We start from the raw sequence: 23,151 nt of genomic DNA, 5'->3' as shown, positions 1-23,151 counted from the left end.
GTGAAAGGCAACCGTGTGCTTTTAAAATAAATGTGTTCTCATTATTATTTTCCCAAATGCGAGCTGAACCTTTTTTTTCTCAAATGTGAATGTTTTGATATGCAGTAAAACAGGCATATATGACTTAACCCACTCAGTTAGAAAATAAATAGCTGTTTAATAATATATGAATGTGGCCCTTTTATTAGGTTTAATTGAAAGGTTTGCGCTCTGCAATGCAAAATTACATGTTGCCCCTGGTTGAACAAAATACAATGGTGAAATGTGTCTGCATTTTATGTTGTTTTAAAATTATTTCTCTTTCAACAGCTGACAGTATATATTTTTATTTTTTGGATGCTAGTGTGTATAGTTAGGGTGGAGCAGAATATATTGTTGAAAATGGTAACTATAACACACTACCATCTCTGTGTCCCTTACATTAGTTTAATTTGCATTTAGTTATAAGGCTCGCCTATGTACTTTGACAAGCTGTTGATAGAAAGGTAATACCTTGCACGGTGAACATGCTGCCTGATAGATATATGTGCATAGAAATATTAAACCCAATAGTCCATGATAATTCGTTTTTTCAAATAATAAATGCATAGTCTTGTGTGCAGAAGTAAATTGCCCCTTTCTGTGTGTTGATCTGCATGCTGAATAAATGATGAATTAGTTAGACAAAAGTCTTTTTAGAAAGTGGAGCTAGCATTACACTGTACCAGAATTATTTTAAATTGCTTGCATCCACATATGAATTTGTTTTCGTTAGTTAAAAAAAATCAGGCCTGGGAAAGGCTTACAAAGAATTTGTTTGTCGACCTTGGCAGACCAGCTGGTTTGTGAAGACAGGTTTTTTCCTCTGCAGGCTCCGAACACGGCCCTGTCTTGTTATGATTGGCTAACAGCCAATTTTGCTCCGCGGACGGTTTGTTTATGTGAAGGGGGGCTACCTCACTCCTCCTGGCTGTCGGCGCAGACAGCTTCATTGCCCGCTGATAAGGGATGCTTGTCCATGCAGAGTAATTGGCAGACTCTTGGCCCTTGGAGTTAGTTAGATACAGTAGGCCTGGGTAGGCTTCCCTGGTTAGAGACTAGAGATGCTTGCATCGAGTGCTTGGCAGTGCCTTCCCCTCGCAGTGAGATCAACCTTTGGCAGTGATTCAAATTACTTCACACTGTAGCCTGGCTCCTGCGTATTCTGAAGGGAGGGGCTGTCCCACAGAGGATTAGTGTATGAAATCGGCCCTTCTGGCTGTGTATGTAAAAATTAGATTTTACCCAAACTAATAAAAAAAATATATGATTTTAATTATGTCTTGACTTTAGAAGAATGTTTTTAATTAAGTTTTTTTCCCGACAATGAAAAGCACTTGGGGTGCTTTTTAAATGGAAAATTTTATCCTGCAAGATTAATGATACTTGTTTTCTTGTCCTAGGATTGCTGGGTTGTGGTGTTGGTGTGTGGGTCGGCCCCCCCCCACTTCCTTTTTTATTTTAGTTTTTTACTTTCATGTTTTTATGTTAGTTTATTATTTTTGGAAGATGGAACCAGACCAGACCAGATCGGATTGGTGGTGGATCAACGGCGGAGGACGTGCTTCCTTGCTACCGGATGCTGACGCAGGGTGGTGACCTACACTGATATTCCGAAAAATAAAAAAATTGACTGCCCAAATTTTCCCTGTGCTGAACACTGACTGAGCTCGTCATGAGCCTGGAAGGGGTCAAATTATATGACAAAGCCAATAATATTCTCTTCTTGGATTTTGATTATGTTTCCCGCAAAAAAAAAAAAAAATTGTTTTGGAAGCTCTTGGCCTGCATTACTACGAACAGGCCCCACTTTTAAACAAAAAGAAATATTTTCATGATTTTGATGAAGTACTATCTTTGCTTTTTAGGATGCAGTCACCTATTATAGTCTTTCTGCAAAACCGTTTGGAGGGATGAAAAAAAGAGAATGGTGGTACACACATGTGTTCCACAGTGTGATGAAAACTAAGTGCTAATGATATTGTGCTTTTATATATAGTCCACATTTATATAGATATATTTCAATGCTTAGTGCCACATCAGCTATCTTGTAGAAATGGGGTTGTTTTTATTTTACTGTTATTACACTTTCACCTTGATTGATCAAAGGGTGGTTACCCTAGACTTTAGGTTGTCCTGGGAGGTGTGTCTTTTAGTATGATTATGTATTAATGTTTGCCCAGACCTTGTGAACCGTTTGTCATGTTTACTTATCAGATTTCACCAAATGTTTCCTTAAGTTGACCATAGTAGGTAGGCCTCATTTAGGCCCATTGTTGTTTTTATTCCACAAACAAGGCCCTACACCAATAGATTTCATGAGTCATCATTAGCTTAAGTTGACCATAGTAGGTAGGCCTCATTTAGGCCCTTTTGTTGTTTTATCATTCGAAGTTTAAACACATTTAGTTCTTAAGTTGTCCGAAGTAGGTAGGCCCCATTTAGGCCCCTTGCTGTTTTCATTCAACACATAAGTCCCTACATCACTAGATTTCATCAGTTATCACTAGAAGTTGAGGCATATTTAGTTTCAGGATGCTTTGGATAGTTTCTGTTGTTATCAGATCCAATCTTAGATATGTTTCAGCATTCAAGTCAAGGGTGCTTTGATTTGTTTTCAGTTGGTTGTTAGACTTGTATTCCCTACATTAAGTTTCAGGTGGAATTTCTTTAAGTTGTCATTCATTTTAGAGAGTTTTTTGGTTTTCGATTTGTTGATAGATTGTGTTGATGTTTGTTTATATGGATGTTATTGTTTATAGATGCTCACAAGATAAAGTCTAAGGGTGGAATGTGCTGACAGGGTTTTTGGCCCTAGTGGGCAGTAGTATAGACTTTAATCTTGCTCACATCTAGGATAGGTATTCCTAGCTTATGTTGGCCCTTTTAAGCCCTTTCTTCCAGACCTAGAAGAGGATAGCTGCTTAATATGATGATAGATCCCTTATTCTTGACTCTAACCTGTCTATTGCCTATTGGCTTTGACATACTTGCTTATATTAGACACATTAGTATGGTTTATGTAGGTATTCTGACAGAGCTAAGGGGTATTTCATCCCTTTCAGGCCTACAGGCCTAGAACTAGAGGGACTCCATCTTGAGGGAGCTGAGAGGCTTTTCAGGGTAAAGGTAAAGTTTATAGTTAAAGCTGTCGTTCACTTGGAGAGAACCGGTCTGGGCCAGCCCTTATCGGTAGGCTGTATTATTCTCTGTGTCGAAGACACCACAAAAGGCTGGCCAGCTGGGTGTGTGTCCTTGATGCGAAGTGGTGCAGAGATCTGGTGGGCGGCAGGCTGATGGCTGGAACTTTCCATGAGGAAACAGCATTCTATATCAGTGAAGTGCAGAGGCGGATCCAAGCAGTCGTGTTGAGGTGGAGGAGTGGTAAGCAGTCGAGTGGAGTTGGCAGAGCGGAGAGGGTTCAAGCTAGAGAGAGCTGACTTGAATTGAAGGAGCAGAGAGTGTTGGTAGAGTTAAAGAAGTGGAATTGCAAGAGGAGAAGAGACAGGACATGCTTGGAACAGAGAGAAGACAAACAGACAGTCAGTGAGCTGGAACTGAAGGAAGCAGTCAGAAGCAGTTACTTATCAGGAGGAGGTGTGAATAGCTGGAGTCTGAAGTAATGCCTTTTTAGAAGAGACTGAAGTAGAGATCGTGGATTAACCTGTGGGAGCAGCTGGAGTTAATTGGACATTGGCGCAGAGACAGAGTGAACAAGCTAGTTGAATGAACGGTGATCAGAGCGGCAGAAACCATTAGATTGAAGTTGGAAGGTGGAGACAGTTCGTGGGGGAGAGGAGTCCAGTGCAAAGTGATCAGCGCAGAGGTGTATCCAAGAGTGCAGGAGAGAGAGAGAGTCTGAGATGAGCCAAGGCACAGACGAGAGAGGAACCCAGATGACAGCTAGAACAAGACTTCACACTAATCAGGTGATATTAATTCCATCACATTAGTTTACTTTACACTTGCATCTTAATCTTGTCCTTATTCCCTAGGCTATTGTATGTCTAATCTTTTCCCTTTCAGCGGTGTGTTCTATCTATAGTCTTTGTCAGTTACAGATCTGTGTAGGTGTTTATATTGTTCTAATAAAACCCCCAGTTTGTAGCAAACTGCCATGTGCCTTGTATTCTTGTTCAATCCAGGTAAATGTATCTCCTAGGTGATTTTCATTTTTATGAATGGATGAGTAACCCCAATCAGGTAAGTGGTGATCACATAAATAGGGAGCGAGTGGACCTATGATGCCAAGAATAAGAGGTACATTATATTAATTGGCTAACTCCTAATATTGTAGTAGCAAGCCCTTAGTGAATAGGGAGAGAGAGACTTCCCAACATATAACTGAAGGTGCTCATAGGAATGTGGTCGTCGTTGATATGCGGCGTTAATGAGAGCGTTGGGGGGGAGACCAACGTGGAGGTTCGCGGGACTGTGGACCGAGTGTAAGTGAGAGCGTCAGGGGGGATGACTGGCGTGTAGGTTTGCCGGATTGTAAACCGTTTGGAAAAGAGAGCATTGGGTTCTGCAGGCCCATGTGTAGACGCACCGGATTGTGTGTCATATCTGCCCTGGGGTAGATCAGTCTGGGTCGGAGTGGCCGCGAGACTAACTGATGTGAATAAGATATCCTTAGTAATCAGTGAGTATTCTTAGTATCCCTATAGATTTAGTGGTGTTCCTAATAATATGAGCTTGTATATTGCGAGTTCCCCATCCTCAGGTAGGTACCCAGGTGCCTGGATAGATGGTCCTGAGGAGGGAGGTGGTTACGTTCTGGCTGGGTTGGAGGGGCCCCTAGGGGCGGATCCCATCTAATCAGAAAATCCGGTCATTACACGCCGTAGCACCCGTCGACGGTACCTTCAAGATTCTCGTCGACGGTGGGACGTCGACGGTAGATGGCACTATCTTCGACAACAAGATAGGTCGAACTTGGTTGTGGACCAGCGTCGAAGGTGAGGAGGCTGTAGACATCACCATAGCTGGTTTTGGTGAGGAGAAAGTCACCGTAGATGTTGAAAAGGTGGCCACATGAGGAGATGGCGACGGTGAAGCTGTATTTGACGCTGAAGTGGTCAAAGGAACAGCCTGAGGTGAAATCTTTTGAGAAGCTGTCTTGGATGTCGTAGATTTCCCAGCTTTCCTTGAGGGCGTACAAGGATCAGTTTTTACAGGTGGAGAAACCTTCTTTGAAGTGGAAGGCATGCCAGAATCCTGAGAGGATTGGGCTCTCTTCAACACCTTCGCCCCAGGAGAAGCTTCCCCAACCTCAGCTTCCCTCTTCCTAGAGGATACAGAAAACCCCGAGGCGATGCTCCCTACCTCAGAAACGGGGTTATCCTTGTCCTTTATCCTCTGGAGCCACAGGAGAAGATGACCCTCTCTGTCCCTGAGGGTTTTCTGAGGAAAAGTTCTGCAGATTTTACATTCCTTTGCCTCGTGATCAGGATACAAACAATATATACATTTTTTGTGAGGATCCTCCTTGAACAGCCTTAGCTTTCCACAGGAATCACAAGCCCTAAAAAGGGATTTTGAAGTAGACATCTTTAGAAGGTAAAAACCAACCAAAGTAAGAAGAAACTGAGCAGAGCTCAGGGAGACTCCCTTCACACAACGTGCGGTAGAAAATCTGAGAGCCTGAGCCTCTGGGGAGAACATTCTGGTGGGTGCTGTCACCTGTTTGGCTGCAGTTTGGTCTATACAAAATGACTAGGATAGTCATGAGTGTGGGAGCTTTTTGCTCCTGTAGCTGAGGGCTACTTTACTTCCTGGTTGGTTATTACCAAGGTTTTTTGGTTATTACAGGCATATTATTGCTTTTTTATATACCATGGGACTCCCACTCTGACGACGGGGAATGATTCAGGCATGTGAATCTATGAAAGACGCCCCAATACTGGAGAAGAGGTTGTTACATCTGAGAAAAAAACAGTTTGTTTTCCAATACATTTGTCTAGAAATAGTTGGTTGGATACAAATCTGTATTTGGAGGCTCTCACTGATCAAGCCCTTGTTTTCTTAGGATGAATCTGACCAAAGATATGTTTAGGTTATCAGGTAAATATTGGGATGAAAGTAATAAATGATCGCTTTGGCCGGTATGGCAGCAGTTTATGCTTCGAGTATGCATTATAAATACATGAGGAGAGGCATGGATCATTGGATGAGCCAGTAAGGCTGATATATTTAATTTTTTCTATCATTTATGTTATTGCAAGCAAGATGAAGAAGCAGTGAACCATTTGTGTGAATTGGGTAGAATGATTGTGCATGACTAGCAAGAGAGTTAATGTTGTTTGATTTTTTCAATTAAATGATCTGAGAGAGAGTTGCAGAGTTCCATAGAGAGGCTGGTAGAAGTTGAGACTCAGTCTGAGTTAAAAAATTCATAGATAACTTAAAAACTCCTAAATTATGAAATTCATAGATAATTTGAAAATACAGACATGTTGCATTTGAGATGGGATTCAAGCTGTCAGATCCTTTAGCTTGCTTGATGGCTTTTTGTATATTTTGTACTGCTGTTCGAGCTAGGTTTTTATATTGTGATTGCCTCCATCGTTGCCCATGGCTTCCAATTTCCATTTTTCCTAGCATTACATCTGAATAGACCCACTAGGCTTCCTATGAATTTGCCGGAGCCATGAAGCTTTTTAGTGAAACCACTGAATCAAAGGCCTCAGACGAGATTGCTAGCTACCAACCAAAAGGGTTAGCCCGTATAACCCTTCAGAACCTGGGCTTAACATGATACTTAAAAAGGGTTCTCTCTGGGGATACATTAGCAAACTAAGCTTATAATCACAATACTATTGTTGTATTGGACACACCAGGTTATTTAGCTCAAAACAATACTTTACCATGATACCACACATACAACTTCACCAACTAACAACATAACTCCTTAAATATTGGAAACAATATCAAAAGTGTGTGTTGCATTCCATTCACAGACTTTCCAATAGTTCATCCTATTGGCATCATTAGTACACTTTCTTGAAAGTCCATAGTACACTATACTCCTTGTTGTTGCATTATATTGTAAGGTTATTGTGTGATTCAACGTATGGCTAACATAGCCACACTGCTTAGAGTTACATCTGTACCCAAAACAATGGTTATGTATCCTCTAGCATACTGTCCTTTGTCTGATCTGGTGCAGAAGTATTGGCGGAGAGTGGGGTCCTGTCTGTCTGACATAGTAGAGGTCTGAATACAGTTCTTGACCCAATTGGTTGTACTGGGATTTTGGGGGGAACAGAATTTGTTCCAGTCGCGATGGATGATTGTCCATCCAGGGACAGGTACCGCTACTTGTGTTTTGATCATCAGTGGATATAGAAGGTGGTGTGGATAGATATCTGGGCCTGGTATATCTGTGCAGTGTATGGAGCCAACTGTCTGGGCAATGTTTGTGGTGGGGGGGATTGGTTGGGGCGAGTTGGGAGTAGTGTTTCTCAATGTTGTATAACTGGCAGGCTTGCTGGTCTTGTGTTTTCTTTTATTTGGTACTGTGTGCAGTTCATTGAAAATGCCAATACACATATTTTTTGTTTTTTTAAAGATCCTGGTCCCAGATGAGAAAAGTAATAGAAGATGGAAATGTATCAATTCATCCCTATCTATCTGCAGCACTTCTGTTATAAGTAGATACTGATCAGCCTGAGGGTTGCCCAATCTACACCAGTGTAAGATACAAAGGTCTTCAAACTGGATCGGACGTTTTAAATGGCACTTGAGTGGTCAAAGACAATATGATAGAACTAGACAAGTGTATTCTGAACTTCTTTGTATATTTTGTGTGTGGAAGTTATATTTACTTGGGATATTCCAAGTACATACATAATGTATTACCGTTGTCGAGTCCTACTGCATTACCTTATGAACTTGTTCTAGTTCTAAATCCAACCTGGCTGCTCGCTTAAGGAACCCATCCTTGGTGGTGAGATTACGTTTGGGAGTCTTGATTCGAGGCTGGGTGACAAAGTCAGGTAGGTTAGCCTCCAGCTCCAACAATCCTGGGAAGAGAGAAAGGTAATAATCATGGTCAGACATTTCAGTTTACTTAATTGTTATTCCTATCTCAATATTTACTCCCATAGGTTTCTACGTACAAGCAGGATATCTATACCTTCATAAGAACTGAGAAAGGGGTTTTTCACAACGTATCGCTCAGAATTGCGATCTGGAAAATAGCCGATCCGGGTGAGAGGCGCATAGACCTGAGAGTCATAGTTGCTGTAGTCATGAATGATGTCTCGACGCTCCAGCTTCCCCTCAATATTCTTCATTGTGCTTGTCAACTTTCTGATTTCTGAAACATAAAATAAGTTTTGATGACTAATGTGCCATAAAATGACCTGAAATATGCAGGTCATCACAACTTTGTATACCAACAGAGCTGACACATGCTTTCATCACTCAAAGTTCAATAAAATAATTACAATTTAGTTGAGTAGGTACTAAAAACACATTAATAAATTGGCAATCCCGTCAGTAGTGTACAATGCACGTAAAAGAGGCATTCACTGTTCCAGTACTCTTAGGGCCAGATGTAGGTAAATAGTTATTACCGATTCTAAATTACCGAATTTTACCGATTCGGTATTTTAAGGAATCGGTAATTTACCGATTCCTTAAAATACCGAATCGGTAAATTACCGAATTTGCAATTTAGGCCACCTACATACCAAATGCCCAATACTGGTCGATAAAGGCCGAAATTCGGTAATTTCGGCCGTTACCGACCGGTATTGGGCCACCTACATCTGGCCCCTAATTCCTCAACCTCAAAAATGTTGGGAGTAGGAGATAACATATGCCAGATGAGACAAAAGCTGCATTTTTACATAAACATACATACACATTTGAATCTAATCAATAGTGTCTCTTGAATGTGCGGATCAATTTACAAGTTGCTGCCTTGTGTCAGCAACTGATATATTCCTAATCATAAACTGTCGTAGCTGCTTTTACTCCACCCTGGCAGAGGTCTGCTTAGTAGCTGATAGCATAACATGATAAAAGGCTATTCTATCCATATAACAACTGATTGCTTGGATATGGCTGTACCCTGTATGATTTGGCCGTAGCTAACAAAAAGCTGCTTCATTTTTCTCAGATTTTATCTATGTAGAAGCAGAGAACTCTTCTAATATCTAGTGAACAGAGGGCACATTCTGCACCTGAAGAAGAATTCGGAAAGAAAGTAGACAGAGTAGTAGTTTGGTTAATATGAACATTAAAAAAACTTTTCAGAGGAATGAAGGATGGGTTCTTATTACCATCATATTAGAGTGAAAACAGGGTTCTACTGCTGATAAAGCCTGTAATTAACACACTCTCCTAGTGGAGATGATTGTAACTAGGAAAGCTGTCTTCCAGGAGTGATGATTGCAATTAGGAAAGCTGTCTTCCAGGAGAGATGCTGCAATGTAGTCTTGTATATTGGCTTAAACAGTGAGCCCATCAGCTTTCACAGAACAATGTTCAACTCTCAAGGTGGAGAAGGATGTCTCATTGGAGGGAACAGTTTCTTAATTCCTTCCAAAAAGAATTTAATGATGGAAATGTAAAAATATTAGTTGAACTGGAGATTTTTTGTAAACTATAATAATGGCCAGATTAATACATAATGATAGGAATTGAAGCTTGTTTTTGGGCCAAATGAAGCATATAAGGTAAAATAATGTCCTGCTGACGAGAGATTGGATAGTTTTCAATTTCCTGGCATGATAGCACAATCTTTTCCATTTCAGTGATGAGCATATTCTTGAGAGGGGTGCTTTGTTTCTTTTAAGATCATACAGACAGATGGAAGATTCAAATGACCACAGTGTCTGACGTTGGGAAACATGCTGCCAATTTGTTAATTTACACCACGGAAGAGTTGTTTGTGTTTCTAGAGTTTAGAAGGGAGAGCGCAAACATTTACCCCTAAAAACTTCTCTCTTGTTACACAAGCCCTCCATTAGATAGGGTATGGTGTGTTGCTGTGGCATTTCCTGGAGATACCAGTTCTGGTAGCCTGTATAGGAAGCCTTGGCATTTTCTTGTTTTTTTTCTTTCGTTGCTGTTGTGAAGAGGACCATAGAAGGTTCTCAACTCTTCGAAAATGTTGTTTAAGACTCCTTGCCCAGGACCCACTTGTGGGACGCTTTGTAATAGCAGCCGAGAAAGTCTGCTTGCTGAGTCACTGTCCCTGGGAATGTGCAACCCTGTTAGTGCAGTTACCGTGCCAGGGCCAAGTGGCAGGTTTTCTGTGCTTCCACTGAAAGGGGTGTCAACCTGGTGCCTCCTTCCTGATCAGTTCAGGTATTATCTGGTGGTGAAAAAAATAACTTATCTTTGATAAATCTCTTTCTGGTTGATACTCTATCCAACCTCAGTTTCTTCACCTTTAAAATACCCCCAGGCACCAGACTAGATCTGGAAATGTTCTCATCAGTGCTCCTGCCCGCCGCTAGGTGGCGCCGCCTGGGTCCATGCTGGCTTTGTTCCACAACATAATTGTGTTTCCCGATTGCGGTGACATTCCACGGTCTATGGCACCCATCCATCATAGTAATCCTGCTTAGTGTATAGGACGTTATCAGGTATAGGGGTATGAACTGGGGTGGGGAGTATTCCCAATGTTTGGGATCTACCGCCACTGACAGTACGTCAAAACTGAGCATGATACTCAAGCTCTAGGGTATTGTGGGGATGGACCGGTTCTATGCTTAAGCTGATCATGCATGTGGCCTTTGTGGGATCCGTGTAGGTGGTGAGGACTGGAGCCGCATTACCTCTTGCTATTTTATGGTGCATTTTGTCCCAGACAGTGGTGTAGTGGTGGCAGAATATGTAGTGAGAGTGGATGTTTGTTAATGACCGCATTTAAAATAAGTGTGTCAGCAGATTACGGAGTCACTAAGGGTAGGGTCACAAATTCTGCTTGGGATGTGTTCGTATCATTAACCTGGGTCTGTGAAGAATGTAGTGGTCCTATTGTGCATTATCTTGAGGTGCGCTGGGAATAACAGCGAGTATAGGATTCCTCTTTGGCAAAGACAACGCTTTACTACCAGGAATGAGGAGTTCTGACATTGCACTGCCTGTGAGTAGTCAGGGAAGAGCATGATGTGTTTATCTTTGACTTGGATAGGCCCATGTTGTCTGGCTGTGCAGAGCACTGCATCTCTTTCCCAGTAGTGAAGGAGCTTCGCAAGTAGCAGGCGAGGAGCGGAACCTTGGGGTAGGTGGCGGGCCGGCACCCTGTGCGCTCTCTTCACTGAGAAGGCGGGTGTAACCTGCGACCTTGTCAGCTAATTTGTGATGGTCATCGTGCAGCAGATTGAGGTCCGTGGCCAGGGCCCCGAATCTCTTCCATGGTGACCCTGGAATATTCGATGGCTGCTAGTACCTTGTCCTGCTTATCAGCCATGGAAAGGGTGGATGGCATTTCTGTGTCTTCTTGTTGGCTTTTAGTCATCTGTGATGACTCTGTATTGGGGTGAACCCCTGTGGTCCGGTGTTAGAGCGTAATCTCCCCATAGTTTTACTGGGATGGATGTGTCTTGTCACTGTGTCGTACGATATTTGCTGGAAAATTTCTTTCTTTCAGGGAGTGAGCTGTATTATTTGTGGGCTCCGGGCATCTTTCTGGTGCAGAGTCAGCCTTGGGTCCATGAGGGTGTTTTTTTTAAAACAAGGGAACCCCACTTATTAGAACCTGGGGTGGAATTATGTTTTTTCAAAAACAGTGGTTCTGTTTGTGGCCTGATTAGGTCCGGAAGGACAAAAGTGGGTAGCGAGTATTCAATAAACGCTAAGGAGCAAAAGCTGTAGGTATAGGTAGAAACAGTTATTTATTTTCCTTTTTTAAACATACATAAATACTTGTACTTATACTGTATTTTCAGGTGCTCTGGTGAATAGTATGGTGCAGGACGTGACACAAGTGAACAAAGTGAACGGACTGTCACACAACAACAAACAAGGTTAAAAAACATTTATATACAATAGAGAGAGTAAAAATCCTTGGGTATGTCGACGGCGTTTCGATCTATGTAACTTTAGATCATCATCAGGACTGATGAGCTTCCTGAAACTATAAAAGTTGGTATTTTAGTTACAAAGTTTTTTTACCTACATATTTATTTATTTGGGCTTGCAGAGATTGTGCTCCCCGAAATAAGTGATATATCATGCACATGTTTGTGTTCCATCACATGTGCATTCGATTCCTTTATCAAGGTGAAGGTGCATAAATTCCTCACCTTAGAGTGCAACATAAATATGTAACCAAAGGACTATATTTAGGGGCTTATTTGTCTATTAAGATGCATGCAAAAAATCATTGCAGTCATTTAATGAAATCATTATTATTATTACCTTGCCTATGTATTTTCAGACAAGGATGATATTTGTATACTTTTGTTGATGGTTGCTTACTGAAGAGAATCTAGAATTGGAATCAACTGTAATTAGTTTTACAAGGAATGTGCTGTTCATTACTGAAATTTACAATTTTCGAAATGGGGGTTTATATTTCTAAATAATTGGGCAGTGTCAGTTACTAAAGCTTCTTGTTAGAAGCGAGATGGTCAATATTTTTAAGGGGGCGTTTTAATATTTACAGAATGAAGGAACTTACACTGTAGATAAAGTAATTCTTCTCTCAATTAGTTAATCCAAGTAGCGCTCTGTCACTTTAGTTTAGACAAGGGTCCTACATGGACTTCTTTCAAAAACAAGATAGTAATGGTTAAGGGCTGCTTTTCTAGGCTGGTGCACAATTAGCCTTAAACATGGGTAGCGTGGCAAGGCACGAGTAAACTTACTTATTTGTTGTTACAGCAAGGAGAAAATTGTATGTTCTTTATCTTCGATCTCACAATTACAAGTACCGGCGCCTAAAAACTATAAGGGCAAATAATCGGTAAAAGTGAAGGAATTGTACTATTACCTAGTGTTAGTTAATGGGGAGCTCTGAAGAGCGTACACTTACGTTTAAAATCGGCGGTATTTGAAGTAGTGAGGGGTCAGCTAAAGCGCATTCGTCACTCTGCATTCAAAAAGTATTTGGCGCCTGAAATTATAACATAACATATTTTACTTCTTTTTAAGCATTGTATTATAATCTGCGGCTAGGGAACCAGCCGTACGGCGTACTTACATTACTTTCGGCGCGGTCGCGGGGCAGGTTGGGGGTCCGAGTCTCTCACCAGCCGTTGCTCACAGTGTAGTGAGAGCTGGAGTCGCCATTAATAGTTTGTTTGCGCGCGCCTACACGGGGACGTGGTTGGTGCTGCGCATGCGCAGAGGGTTCAGGCTAGTCTCCACGGGGACGTGGTTGGAGCTGCGCATGCACCGAGGGTTCAGGCTAGTCTCTCGCTTCCGAGGATTAGCGTTTGTTCCTTAGCGTTTATTGAATACTCGCTACCCACTTTTGTCCTTCCGGACCTAATCAGGCCACAAACAGAACCACTGTTTTTGAAAAAACATTGGGTCCATGAGGGAGCACATCCACACCGACTCCAACGGGTGCAGAACGCGGCTGCCAGGGCTCTGGTAGGCCTGCCACGGTTCTGTTCAGCCCGCAGCACAATTTGTAAGTTACATTGGCTGCCAGTAATCAGGCGCATAGAGTTTAAGACTCTGTGTTTCGCGTACAAAATCCTCAAAACCGACACCCCTACCATTCTCCAGCATCTTCTGACCCTGTGTACGCCATCTCGTAGCCTTCGCTCTGCGGGTCAAAATTTAGCACTTGTTCCGCGCTTTAAAAAAAGTAGATTAGGTGGTCGCTCTTTTACTGTGTTGGCTTCTAAGCTATGGAATGCGCTTCCTGCGCACATTCGATCTTTAGAAGATCTTTTGGTTTTCAGGAAGGCTGTCAAAACGTATCTCTTCCCCCTGCCTTATTAAAATTTTCTGACCTTTTTACTCTGTTAGTTATGTTGCCTTTTCCAGTTATAGCGCCAGGACGCCCCTTTGCTGGGGCAGCTGTGCGCTCAAAAAAACTAAGTAACATAACATAACATAACATAACTTTGGTGGGGGACAGGTTTTTATATAGGTGAGATTCTGGGTCTCCCAATTGTCTGAGGCTCTGTCTTGTTGTCACCACCTGGGGCCTTGTCTCATAACGCTGCACCTCGCTTTTGGTGCCGGGTGGTGTCTGTTTGTATTTGGTCGGTCTTGCCCTTGTAATGTACTGGGCTACATTGGGTTTGGGTAGGCCCGTCGGTGCAGTAGAGGGGTCTCGGTGGGGGACCCATGCTGGGGGCTTAGGGCCTTGCACAGGTTCTATTGTTGCTTGTCTCAGCAGAAATAAAGGTGGGTGCCGTCCATGGGGAGTACATCACACAGTCTCTTCCCCCTAGTGGGTGATCCTCGTGAGTACCAGTATGTGAGTTGGGGCTTCGTTTCTGCACATTGCCCCTCCCACGTGTGGTTTGACCGTTGTTGAGGCAAGCGGAGGTGGCCTTGTCTCATGTACTGGTCCCCTCCTTACATCTCGGATATATGTGGAGTTTGGATGCGCTCCTGCAGTAGCTCTTGCTCCCATGAGTTACTGGGCCTCGATGAGTTGTTGGGGCCTAGCTGTCGTGACTGAAGGATCATGGCATGGGATCCCATTCGGAGGTGAACAGTTACAATAGATCCCTGCAGGGAGGGTTGTTTGCACTGTCACTTCGGGGGTAGGATCGGGCGCGTCCCATGGAGTGCATGCAACAGTTTTCTTTTGGTTGATTTGTCCATGCAGGGATCTATGGAGAGGTTGTGGCCTTAGCTTTGCTTGCATGTGTGATTCTGGCCTTGCGGTGAAGTAGATGGAGGTGGGCCTGAACCATGCATTAGCTTCCGGCGTATATTTCACTAGCGCTTGGAGGTCAGGCACCCTTCCCACCGCCGCTCACCTGGCTTTCCCGTGCCCGCGGTTGCTGAGGACGGCGATGCACTGTGTCAATGGTATTCTGGCTCTTTAGCTACTGGGCGGCATTCTAGACAGTGGGTGTCGCCCTCCTTGGCTGCGCCCTCGCTCCCGTGGCGGCCCCGCAATAAACAAAGCAGCCTCTCCAATCCCAGCCTCCCGTCGTGTTCAGCAGCGTTGTCCCACCTAGCCAGCAGTCCCGGATGCACTGGAGCTGCGGACTCCCCCAGCTGCGCCCTTGTCTCCGGTCGTGCCGCGCTCCTCCGTCTCCCCGCTCGACAAGGCGAGGAGGCTTCCGTCGAGGTTCCGTGACGATCGTAAGTGGTGTTTTCGACTCGCACGAATATGGTCGAGTCTGGTATCTATGAACCGCAAATGACGAGTTCAGTGGGTGTACGCGTTTTCGCTGTGCTAGCCTAAACCGTTCGTTTGTTTCGTGGGTTTCTACATCCCAGCCCACGGGTTCCATCTTAGATACGGCATCCATTTTGTTTCTTGCTCTCAAGTAGCCAGCGAACGGACGCTGTCCGCCTCGCGACCCTGGGATTCCCAAGACTCTTGCGGAAGACACGTTTCCTTTGAAAGTGTCTTTATGATGAGGGGGATGACACTGTAAGGCAGATGGCCCCGCTCGAGGCTCATCTTGCCGTGCCGCTCTATTGTCTCAGCCGTGCATCTCATTAGGCACGTCCCTTTGATGCCTGTAGCTCGTGTTTCCCGATACCACCCCTTTTACACCCTTTTCCGATCTCTCCACTGTTTCTGTCTTCCTCTGCACCTGTTTTCCGTTCCTTCTTCGATCTGTTTACTGCCAATTGGAATGTACTAATGGTGGGAAGATGTGTTTTACAGTTGGGAACAACAAATGTTTCCGCACGTATGTTCCGGGCCCTGAATGCATCAAAGCAACCCCTCTTGAAGATTACGATGGGAGCCGAGTTGTAAACCTCTGTGTACAATGTTAATCTATGAGAGAAATGTGTATAAAAGGAGCGACCTGCAGTAGCAATTGGAAGCAGTCCCCTCGAACCTACACACGCTGTACTTCTTGTGACTTCTGTGTTCCCTGCAGTAATAAACCTCGAATCTTTGACGCCGAAGGAAGTGTCCCGTGTCTCTGTCATTTGTACGCCGGAACAGGTTACCTACGAAGGTTTCAGGTGTTGTCCCCTGGCACCGCTGGGTCTTAGAATAACCCAGTCCTTCAGTTGGCGCCCAACATAGGGCTGCATCAGTGGTACCGGTCCAAGCCCGACGATCGTGAGGAACTTCGTGTGAAATCTCCGAGGGAAGGTGCACCCCGCTTCATCGATCCTGTTGTCGAAACAAGTGGCCCGACGACTTTTCCCGCGAAGATTCCCGCCTCCTGACGGCTGCGACGGACTGCTGCCCTGACTGTAGACCTGTTTTGGCGCCTGGCGTAGACCTTGGTACAGCGAGACGATTGACGGGCCTTCCTGGTGACGCCATCGATCTTTGAGTTAAGTATTTGTGGGTCACTCCCAGAGTCCTTAGTTGTGGTTGCTTAGTTGTTGCATGGTTCCATTGCATTTGTGGTTCTTAGTACTTGGTTCTTTGTTGTGATATTTGACGTCTGCAGTCGCCAAAAACCGAGGGTTTTTGCTCTTTGCAGGGACTTGGTAAATCCTGTAACCCTTGAAGTTTGTGAAACTCGGCTAGTGTGCAAGATGCCTGGTCGCAGTACTTTGTTCAGTTGTTTTAGACGTTGTGGTACGGATTCCCGACTGGAGGACTCGTGTCCGATACCTCCGGTTAGAACTCCAACTTATGAGCTCTATAGTAAGCACGGGTTAGGTCCGATTACCTTTAATGAATATTGGATTCGTTATACTAAAAAGGATGGTGTCCTTAGTTGGCCACCTCATGGTAGTTTCGAGACCCCGATTCTAGATAATCTTGAGGCTAAACTGTTTCAGAAAAAATCAAGGCCGGCCATGTTTGATGCCTTTCGGTTGTGGCGTAAGGAAGCCAAACAGAGAGAAATCAGACAGATTAAACGTAATCAGAGAGATGGAGTTGTTACTACGGTAAGAAAAGCAGAGCAGTTTCAGCGAGATAAGGAGGAAAAGGAAAAGGAAGTTTTCGATAGATTGCAACGTATGTCTGTAGATAAGTGCTATCCCGCTTTACCGGCGGATACAGATAAAAAGGGACCCTTTAATGTCTTATCTTATGAAGTCACCACCTCCGTATGTACAGGGTACTGCTACTCCTGTGATTCCCCCTGTTCCTGCTCCCCAACCAGCTCCTATCCCTGTACTTCCAGCTGTCCCTGCTCTTCTACCTGCTTCTGTCCCTACTGCTCCTCCGCTTGTACTTCCTCATACTCCTGCTCCCGCTGCCTCTACTGTTCTGGTTTCTCCTGCTGCTCCCTCTGTTTCTGGCACTTCTCTTGTTACCCCGTTGGGTTACTCTTTGTCTCCGTCTGTTCGACGTCGTACCCCCTCTGTAGCTGCTAACTTCTTCAATTCTCTTGGACCTATTCTTGAGTCCGCTGGTTCGGACGGTCCTCAAAGACGAAGTCAGCTTCCTGGTGGTAGGGAGCGTGACTCATTGTATAATATGGCTATGGGTTGGATGAAATACCCCTTTCGAAATCCTCCTCGTGTAGTGTTAGATCCGTTTTGCCAATTCAACATACCGACACAAAGGTTCGTGTTCGAAGAGATGTGCAAGGCTTTACGCGACCTAATATCGGTTGATGCATCTGATGAGGTATTGACTGCTCTGACTAACCTTCAGCTCCAGTTTGCGAGCGGAATGTTGGTGGGCACCAATGTTCGACGTGCTGTCGAGCAATTATTGTCTTTTCGTGCTTCTACGATGCCTCGGGCATTGTTTGTGGAAGACATTGAAGGACCGCTAGGAGCACCTGGTCAGTACCCCATGCGCGAAGTTCCACCGGTGTGGATGCCTGGTGATGCACAGGCTGTTCCTATTATTCCGCCACACTTTCAGAGAGTGTGGATACATCTCCCGTGGAAACGATAGGAAGTTTTGCAGGTGAAGCAATCTTTGCCTGATCCTCGCAAAAATCCTGCAGGATACTATAAAGAATTATCGCAGCTCGTAGATGCTACGATAATGAATCTTGCCGATATCGATATGCTGTTTGGTAATGTCGTACCGCAACCGGTATGGGCAAAGATCCGGCAAGAAAACCATGCGGCGGAATTAGGTGGTGATTGGGCTGCTCTTATTGCGGCAGATACACGACAAGTTGGTGGGGCTAAACCTGAATAGCTTATTACCGATCTCCCTCAGAGAATCATTACCCTAATGAAAACGCTTATGCCAGCTATGAAAGTAAATTGGGATAAGTTGTCTGCTTGCAAACAGAAGAAGGACGAGAGTGTCTCTGATTTCTTTACGGGATTTGAGGAGGCATTCATCGACCATAGTGGTCAGGACATGGGTACTGAGGGTGGACAGCGATTGTTTGTGGATAAGTTTGTTTCAAATTTGCTGCCTGACTTAAGCTACAAATTGTGTAATTCAGAAAGTGCTTGCGCGGTTTCTACTTCTGCTCAAATATTGGCCACAGCACAATATTATGAGAACAGAGAGAAAGAAGAGAATGATCGCGCTGATAAGAAGACGAAAGAGCTCAAAACAAAAGTGTTGTTACAGCAAGCGTATCCTCCCCGTTCGAATCAAAACGATTCGCAAGAGCGGAATAGGTCACAGTCTCAGTCGAACAGATCGCAATCTCGGAATGACTCCTTTTCTGATAGATCTTCGTTGGGGTACAATCAGTGTGCCTATTGTCGGAACGAGGGTCATCTGAAATTCGATTGTCCGGTTTTGCGTGATCGAAATAGCGGTAATTCTTCTAGAGGAGGTCGTAGCGGCCCCCAACAAGCATCACGTGGTAGAGGTCGTGGTGTCCAAACTGATCGTTCCAATAATTCTTCCGATTCCAACAATTGTTTTGATCAACGTGGATCCTCACAAAGCAGATCTGCACAGTACAATGAAGACGATTATTATGTTGATCACAATGCCGACGATAGTAATTACTAGGACAGCCAGGAACAAAGAGAGGGAGTAGTATCAGTTCCGGTTGATCAGAGAGGGCCTTACGTCGCAGTTGCCACTTTGGGCGTCGTTGAGCCTTTTCTGTTGGACACTGGTGCAGCGAAAAGTTCTATCATGCATTCGAAACTCCCTGGCGCACATTTGTCTGGCTTAACAAATGTTTCCGTTGGATTCTCTGGCGCCACTGTTAGCAATCCGGTTTCGTGCCCTTTGCCCCTTACAATTGGGCCTCGTGAGCTGAAAGCTCCGTTGATTTTGACCACTGGTTGTGGTGAAAATCTTTTGGGCCTGGATTTGCTAAAACGTCTGTATGCGACTTTGTATTGTTCTCCTGCGGGAGTGAAGCTTACGTTGGGTGAGAGAGTCATCTCTCCGATGTACTTGTCTCTCGATAAGCTTCCACCGGAATTGAGTTCTCTTCCTTGCTCTTTGTGGGCAACAGGTCCCAATGACGTGGGCCTGCTTGATATCTCCCCTTATGTTGTTCACTTGAAACCTAATGTGCGTTTGCCACATATTCCCCAGTATCGTATCTCCCTTGATGGTGAACGAGCACTGTTAGCCATCATCTACGATTTGATTGAGAAAGACGTTATCGAGGAGACTCGGGGAAATGTGTGCAATAGCCCTGTACTGCCCATTTTGAAGCGCACTGATCCATCAAAACCCCCTGTCTATCGTTTTGTTATTGATTTACGGGAGGTAAATAAAATTGTGGTTCCTCAGTTCCCTGTGGTGCCTGACATCACGGCACTTCTCACTCTGATTCCAGCTTCCGCATCTTGGTTCTCAGTGATCGATCTGAAGAATGCGTTCTTCAGTATACCGATTGCTGAAGAGAGTAGAGATCTTTTCGGTTTCTCTCTTGGAGGCAGTAGCTTCCGGTTTAAACGTGCTCCTCAGGGCTACTGTGAAAGTCCATCAATATACAGTCAAGCCTTGAAGGGCCAACTTGATGCGTTTGTGTTGCCGGCCGGGGCGGCCCTAATCCAATATGTCGATGACTTATTGGTGGCTGCAGACACTCAGGACATTTGCAGAATTGCTACGGTGTCGTTGTTGCAACATCTCTGTGACTTACATCACAAGGTGTCACCTTCTAAGCTACAATATTGTTGTCAAGAAGTAACCTATCTAGGTCACTTATTGTCAAAGGAGGGAAGAAGGTTGACCCCAGAGAGAATTGCAGCGATTGCTCGAATGACTGTGCCAACAACTCAGAGAGATGTGCGTGCCTTTTTAGGTATCACGTCATACTGCAGGCAATGGATTCCGAATTTTTCATTGCTAGCGAAACCATTGGTGGCTCTTACGTGCAAGGACGTTCCAACTCCTTTGCCATGGACGGAAGAATGTCAGAAAAGTTTTTCTGAACTGCGTGACGCATTGTGTTCGGCTCCTGTGTTAGGGACCCCTGACTACAGTAAGCCGTTTACACTATACGTTCACGAGAGGGAAGGTTGTGCGTTGAGTGTTTTGACGCAACAATTCGGTGGTAAGCAGCGTCCATGTGCATATTTTTCCTCGACCTTGGACCCAGTAGCTAGAGCATTGCCGAGTTGTCTGAGGGCAACAGCGGCAGCTGCGGTGTCCATCCGACAATCTGCAGGATTGGTCATGGATAATATGCTTACGGTGATGGTTCCGCATGCAGTTGACACTCTCTTGAATCGTACCAAAACTCAGCACTTGACGAGTGCAAGGTTGTCTGGGTATGAATTGACGCTTTTGGCAAGTCACATTCAAATAAAACGCTGTAACGTCCTGAATCCGGCGACTTTGTTACCAATCAGTATGGAATCAGATGAAGTAGCAGCTCACGACTGCTACTTACGAACCGAAGAGGAAACCAAAGGTCGTGTAGACCTGAAAAATACTCCTTTGGAAAATCCCGATGGGACTCTGTATGTGGATGGGTCGTGTTTTAAATTGCCGAATGGCGATGTAACAACTGCGTATGCTGTGGTAACCTTGAATACTGTTGTGGAAGCTGCAAGATTGAATCAGAATTCTGCTCAGGCTGCAGAGCTGATTGCTTTGACTAGAGCGTGTGTATTGTCGAAAGGGAAACGGGTGAATGTGTTTACCGACAGCCAATATGCTTTTGGCGTCGCGCATAGCTTTGGACGATTGTGGCGAGAGAGAGGTTTCATGACGTCGCATGGCACTAAGATTCAGCATGGACAGCTTGTGAACGATCTTTTGGATGCACTTACATTGCCTGAGCAGGTGGCGATTGTTAAATGTAGTGCGCATCGTAAGGTGACGGATGATGTTGGCCGTGGGAATGCGTTTGCGGATGAGACTGCTAAGGAGACTGCCCGGAACCTTAGCACGAGAATGTATGTGACGAGTTCGGTAAGGTGGCCTACAGAGACTGGTATGTGTGAGGATACTATCGAGAGTGTGAAAGCGATACAGAATGAGGCCACCGAAACTGAAAAGACGAAGTGGAAAGAGAGCACGGGAAAGTTGGATGCGAATGGCTGTTGGATTGATTTGTCGGAGCATAAGAGAGGGATGTTGCCAGACGCGTATGTGCTAGCTGTTGTGACGATGGCACATGGGTTAGCACTGTATTGAAGAATGACGGTATTACTAAGTGTGCTGATTGGTCAAGAATTGTATGATATGTATGATGTATAATCCTGGTAAAGGAACCCCTACACCTCCTGGCCATTTTGCTCCCCCTTCATGTCCCTTTGAAGTTATTCAGCTAGACTTCATCCATATGGAGCGATGCAATAACCTGAAATACGTTCTAGTGGTGGTTTGCGCATTCTCCCGATGGATTGAAGCCTACCCTCTCAAAGACAACACTGCTATGTCCACTGCGAAAATCCTACTGAAGGAATACTTTCCTCGGTATGGAATGCCACGGATTGTATGGTCTGATAACGGAAGTGAGTTTGTGGGGAGTGTGATGAAGAATGTGTGTAAGGGCCTTGGAATTACTCAAAAGTTCCATAGCGCCAATCATCCTCAGTCAGCGGGTCTGGTCGAGGGGTATAATGGCACTCAAACTAAAATTGGCGAAGATTCAGGCCACTACTGGTCTCTCATGGCCTGACGCTTTGCCTCTAGCTCTGTTGTCAACAAGGGCGACTGTACACTCCCGAGTAGGGCTCAGTCCCTACGAAATAGTGTTCGGCCGTCCTGCGAATGTTTGGGGGGTCCCTAGACCAAGTGTGTTTTCAGACCTTGAATATCCAATGTTGATTGATTATCTACATGATCTGACTGCTAAACTGAGGTTAATTCACCAACAGGTCTTTGAAGCATTGCCGACGCAGACGGAGGGTCCAGGCCACCAGATCCAGCCCGGAGACTGGGTGGTGACGAGGAATTTCGGAAGAAAGCGTAACCTCGAGCCTCGCTTTACTGGACCCTACCAAGTCCTCCTTGCCACGAGAACTGTTGTCCGTCTGGAAGGCCGAAAACACTGGGTGCATGCCACCCATACTAAGAAGGTTCCTATACCTCTACCAGCGGACTCGTGGGTGAGGAAGAGCATTGCCTCGTCTGAAACTGAAGCATCGCAAACCTTTGTACCTTTCAGCGACGCTCAGCCTGTCGGAGAATCCTCAGTGCAGCAGAAAGATATTGTTGAACATTTGCCATCACAAGATTCAAGATCTGAACAATTGACTGATCAACAGAACTCTGTTCCTTCATCAGATCCATTGTTTGACGAACAGACACGTCCTGGGAGAAGCCGTTACTCTTTGCGATCTAACACCAAGGACAAATAAATTTTCGTTTCTATCCCTTGACATCTACGTTACCCCCTTTTTGCCACGATCAGTCTAAACACACGTACAATTGTGATTTTTGTAAATACTGAGTTTTTCCACATGTGTTTTTGCTTCCACAGCTGAGAGACTTTGTATAAATTTGTGAATTAAAGTACCTTACATCCAGGTGAACCGTAGGGCCGTGCGTGTACTTCCTTCTGGATAGTAGGTCCAGACGCTAGGTCAGAGACCGTCGGTTCCTGGGAACTCCTGGGGATTGACTATTGCTACACAGAACGAAGTGCGTCAAGAAACGTTGCGGACGGTTTTAGGGGATGGCATTTTCAAAGCTGATGGATTTGGAAAAAGCTCAGGCGCAAAGATTCAAACTGCAACAGATTACTCGTACCAACT

At 44.7% G+C, this 23,151-nt stretch overlaps 1 protein-coding gene across 2 annotated transcripts in view; it reads right to left on the bottom strand.

Moving 5' to 3' along the window:
* Nucleotides 1–23,151, bottom strand: part of CFAP91 (cilia and flagella associated protein 91) — a 431,267-nt gene that overhangs the window by 201,450 nt on the left and 206,666 nt on the right. For both annotated transcript variants that reach the window (XM_086933540.1, XM_086933541.1), the window contains 2 exons: nucleotides 8,156–8,338; nucleotides 7,903–8,042 (listed from right to left, as the gene is read on the bottom strand). In XM_086933540.1, the coding sequence (XP_086789666.1) occupies nucleotides 7,903–8,042; nucleotides 8,156–8,338 (323 nt within the window). The remainder of the gene's footprint in view (nucleotides 1–7,902; nucleotides 8,043–8,155; nucleotides 8,339–23,151) is intronic.

Source organism: Lissotriton vulgaris, chromosome 8, assembly GCF_964263255.1.
Source record: "Lissotriton vulgaris chromosome 8, aLisVul1.2, whole genome shotgun sequence".
Taxonomy (NCBI): Eukaryota; Metazoa; Chordata; class Amphibia; order Caudata; family Salamandridae; genus Lissotriton; species Lissotriton vulgaris.
This window is presented reverse-complemented; position numbering and strand designations above follow the sequence as displayed.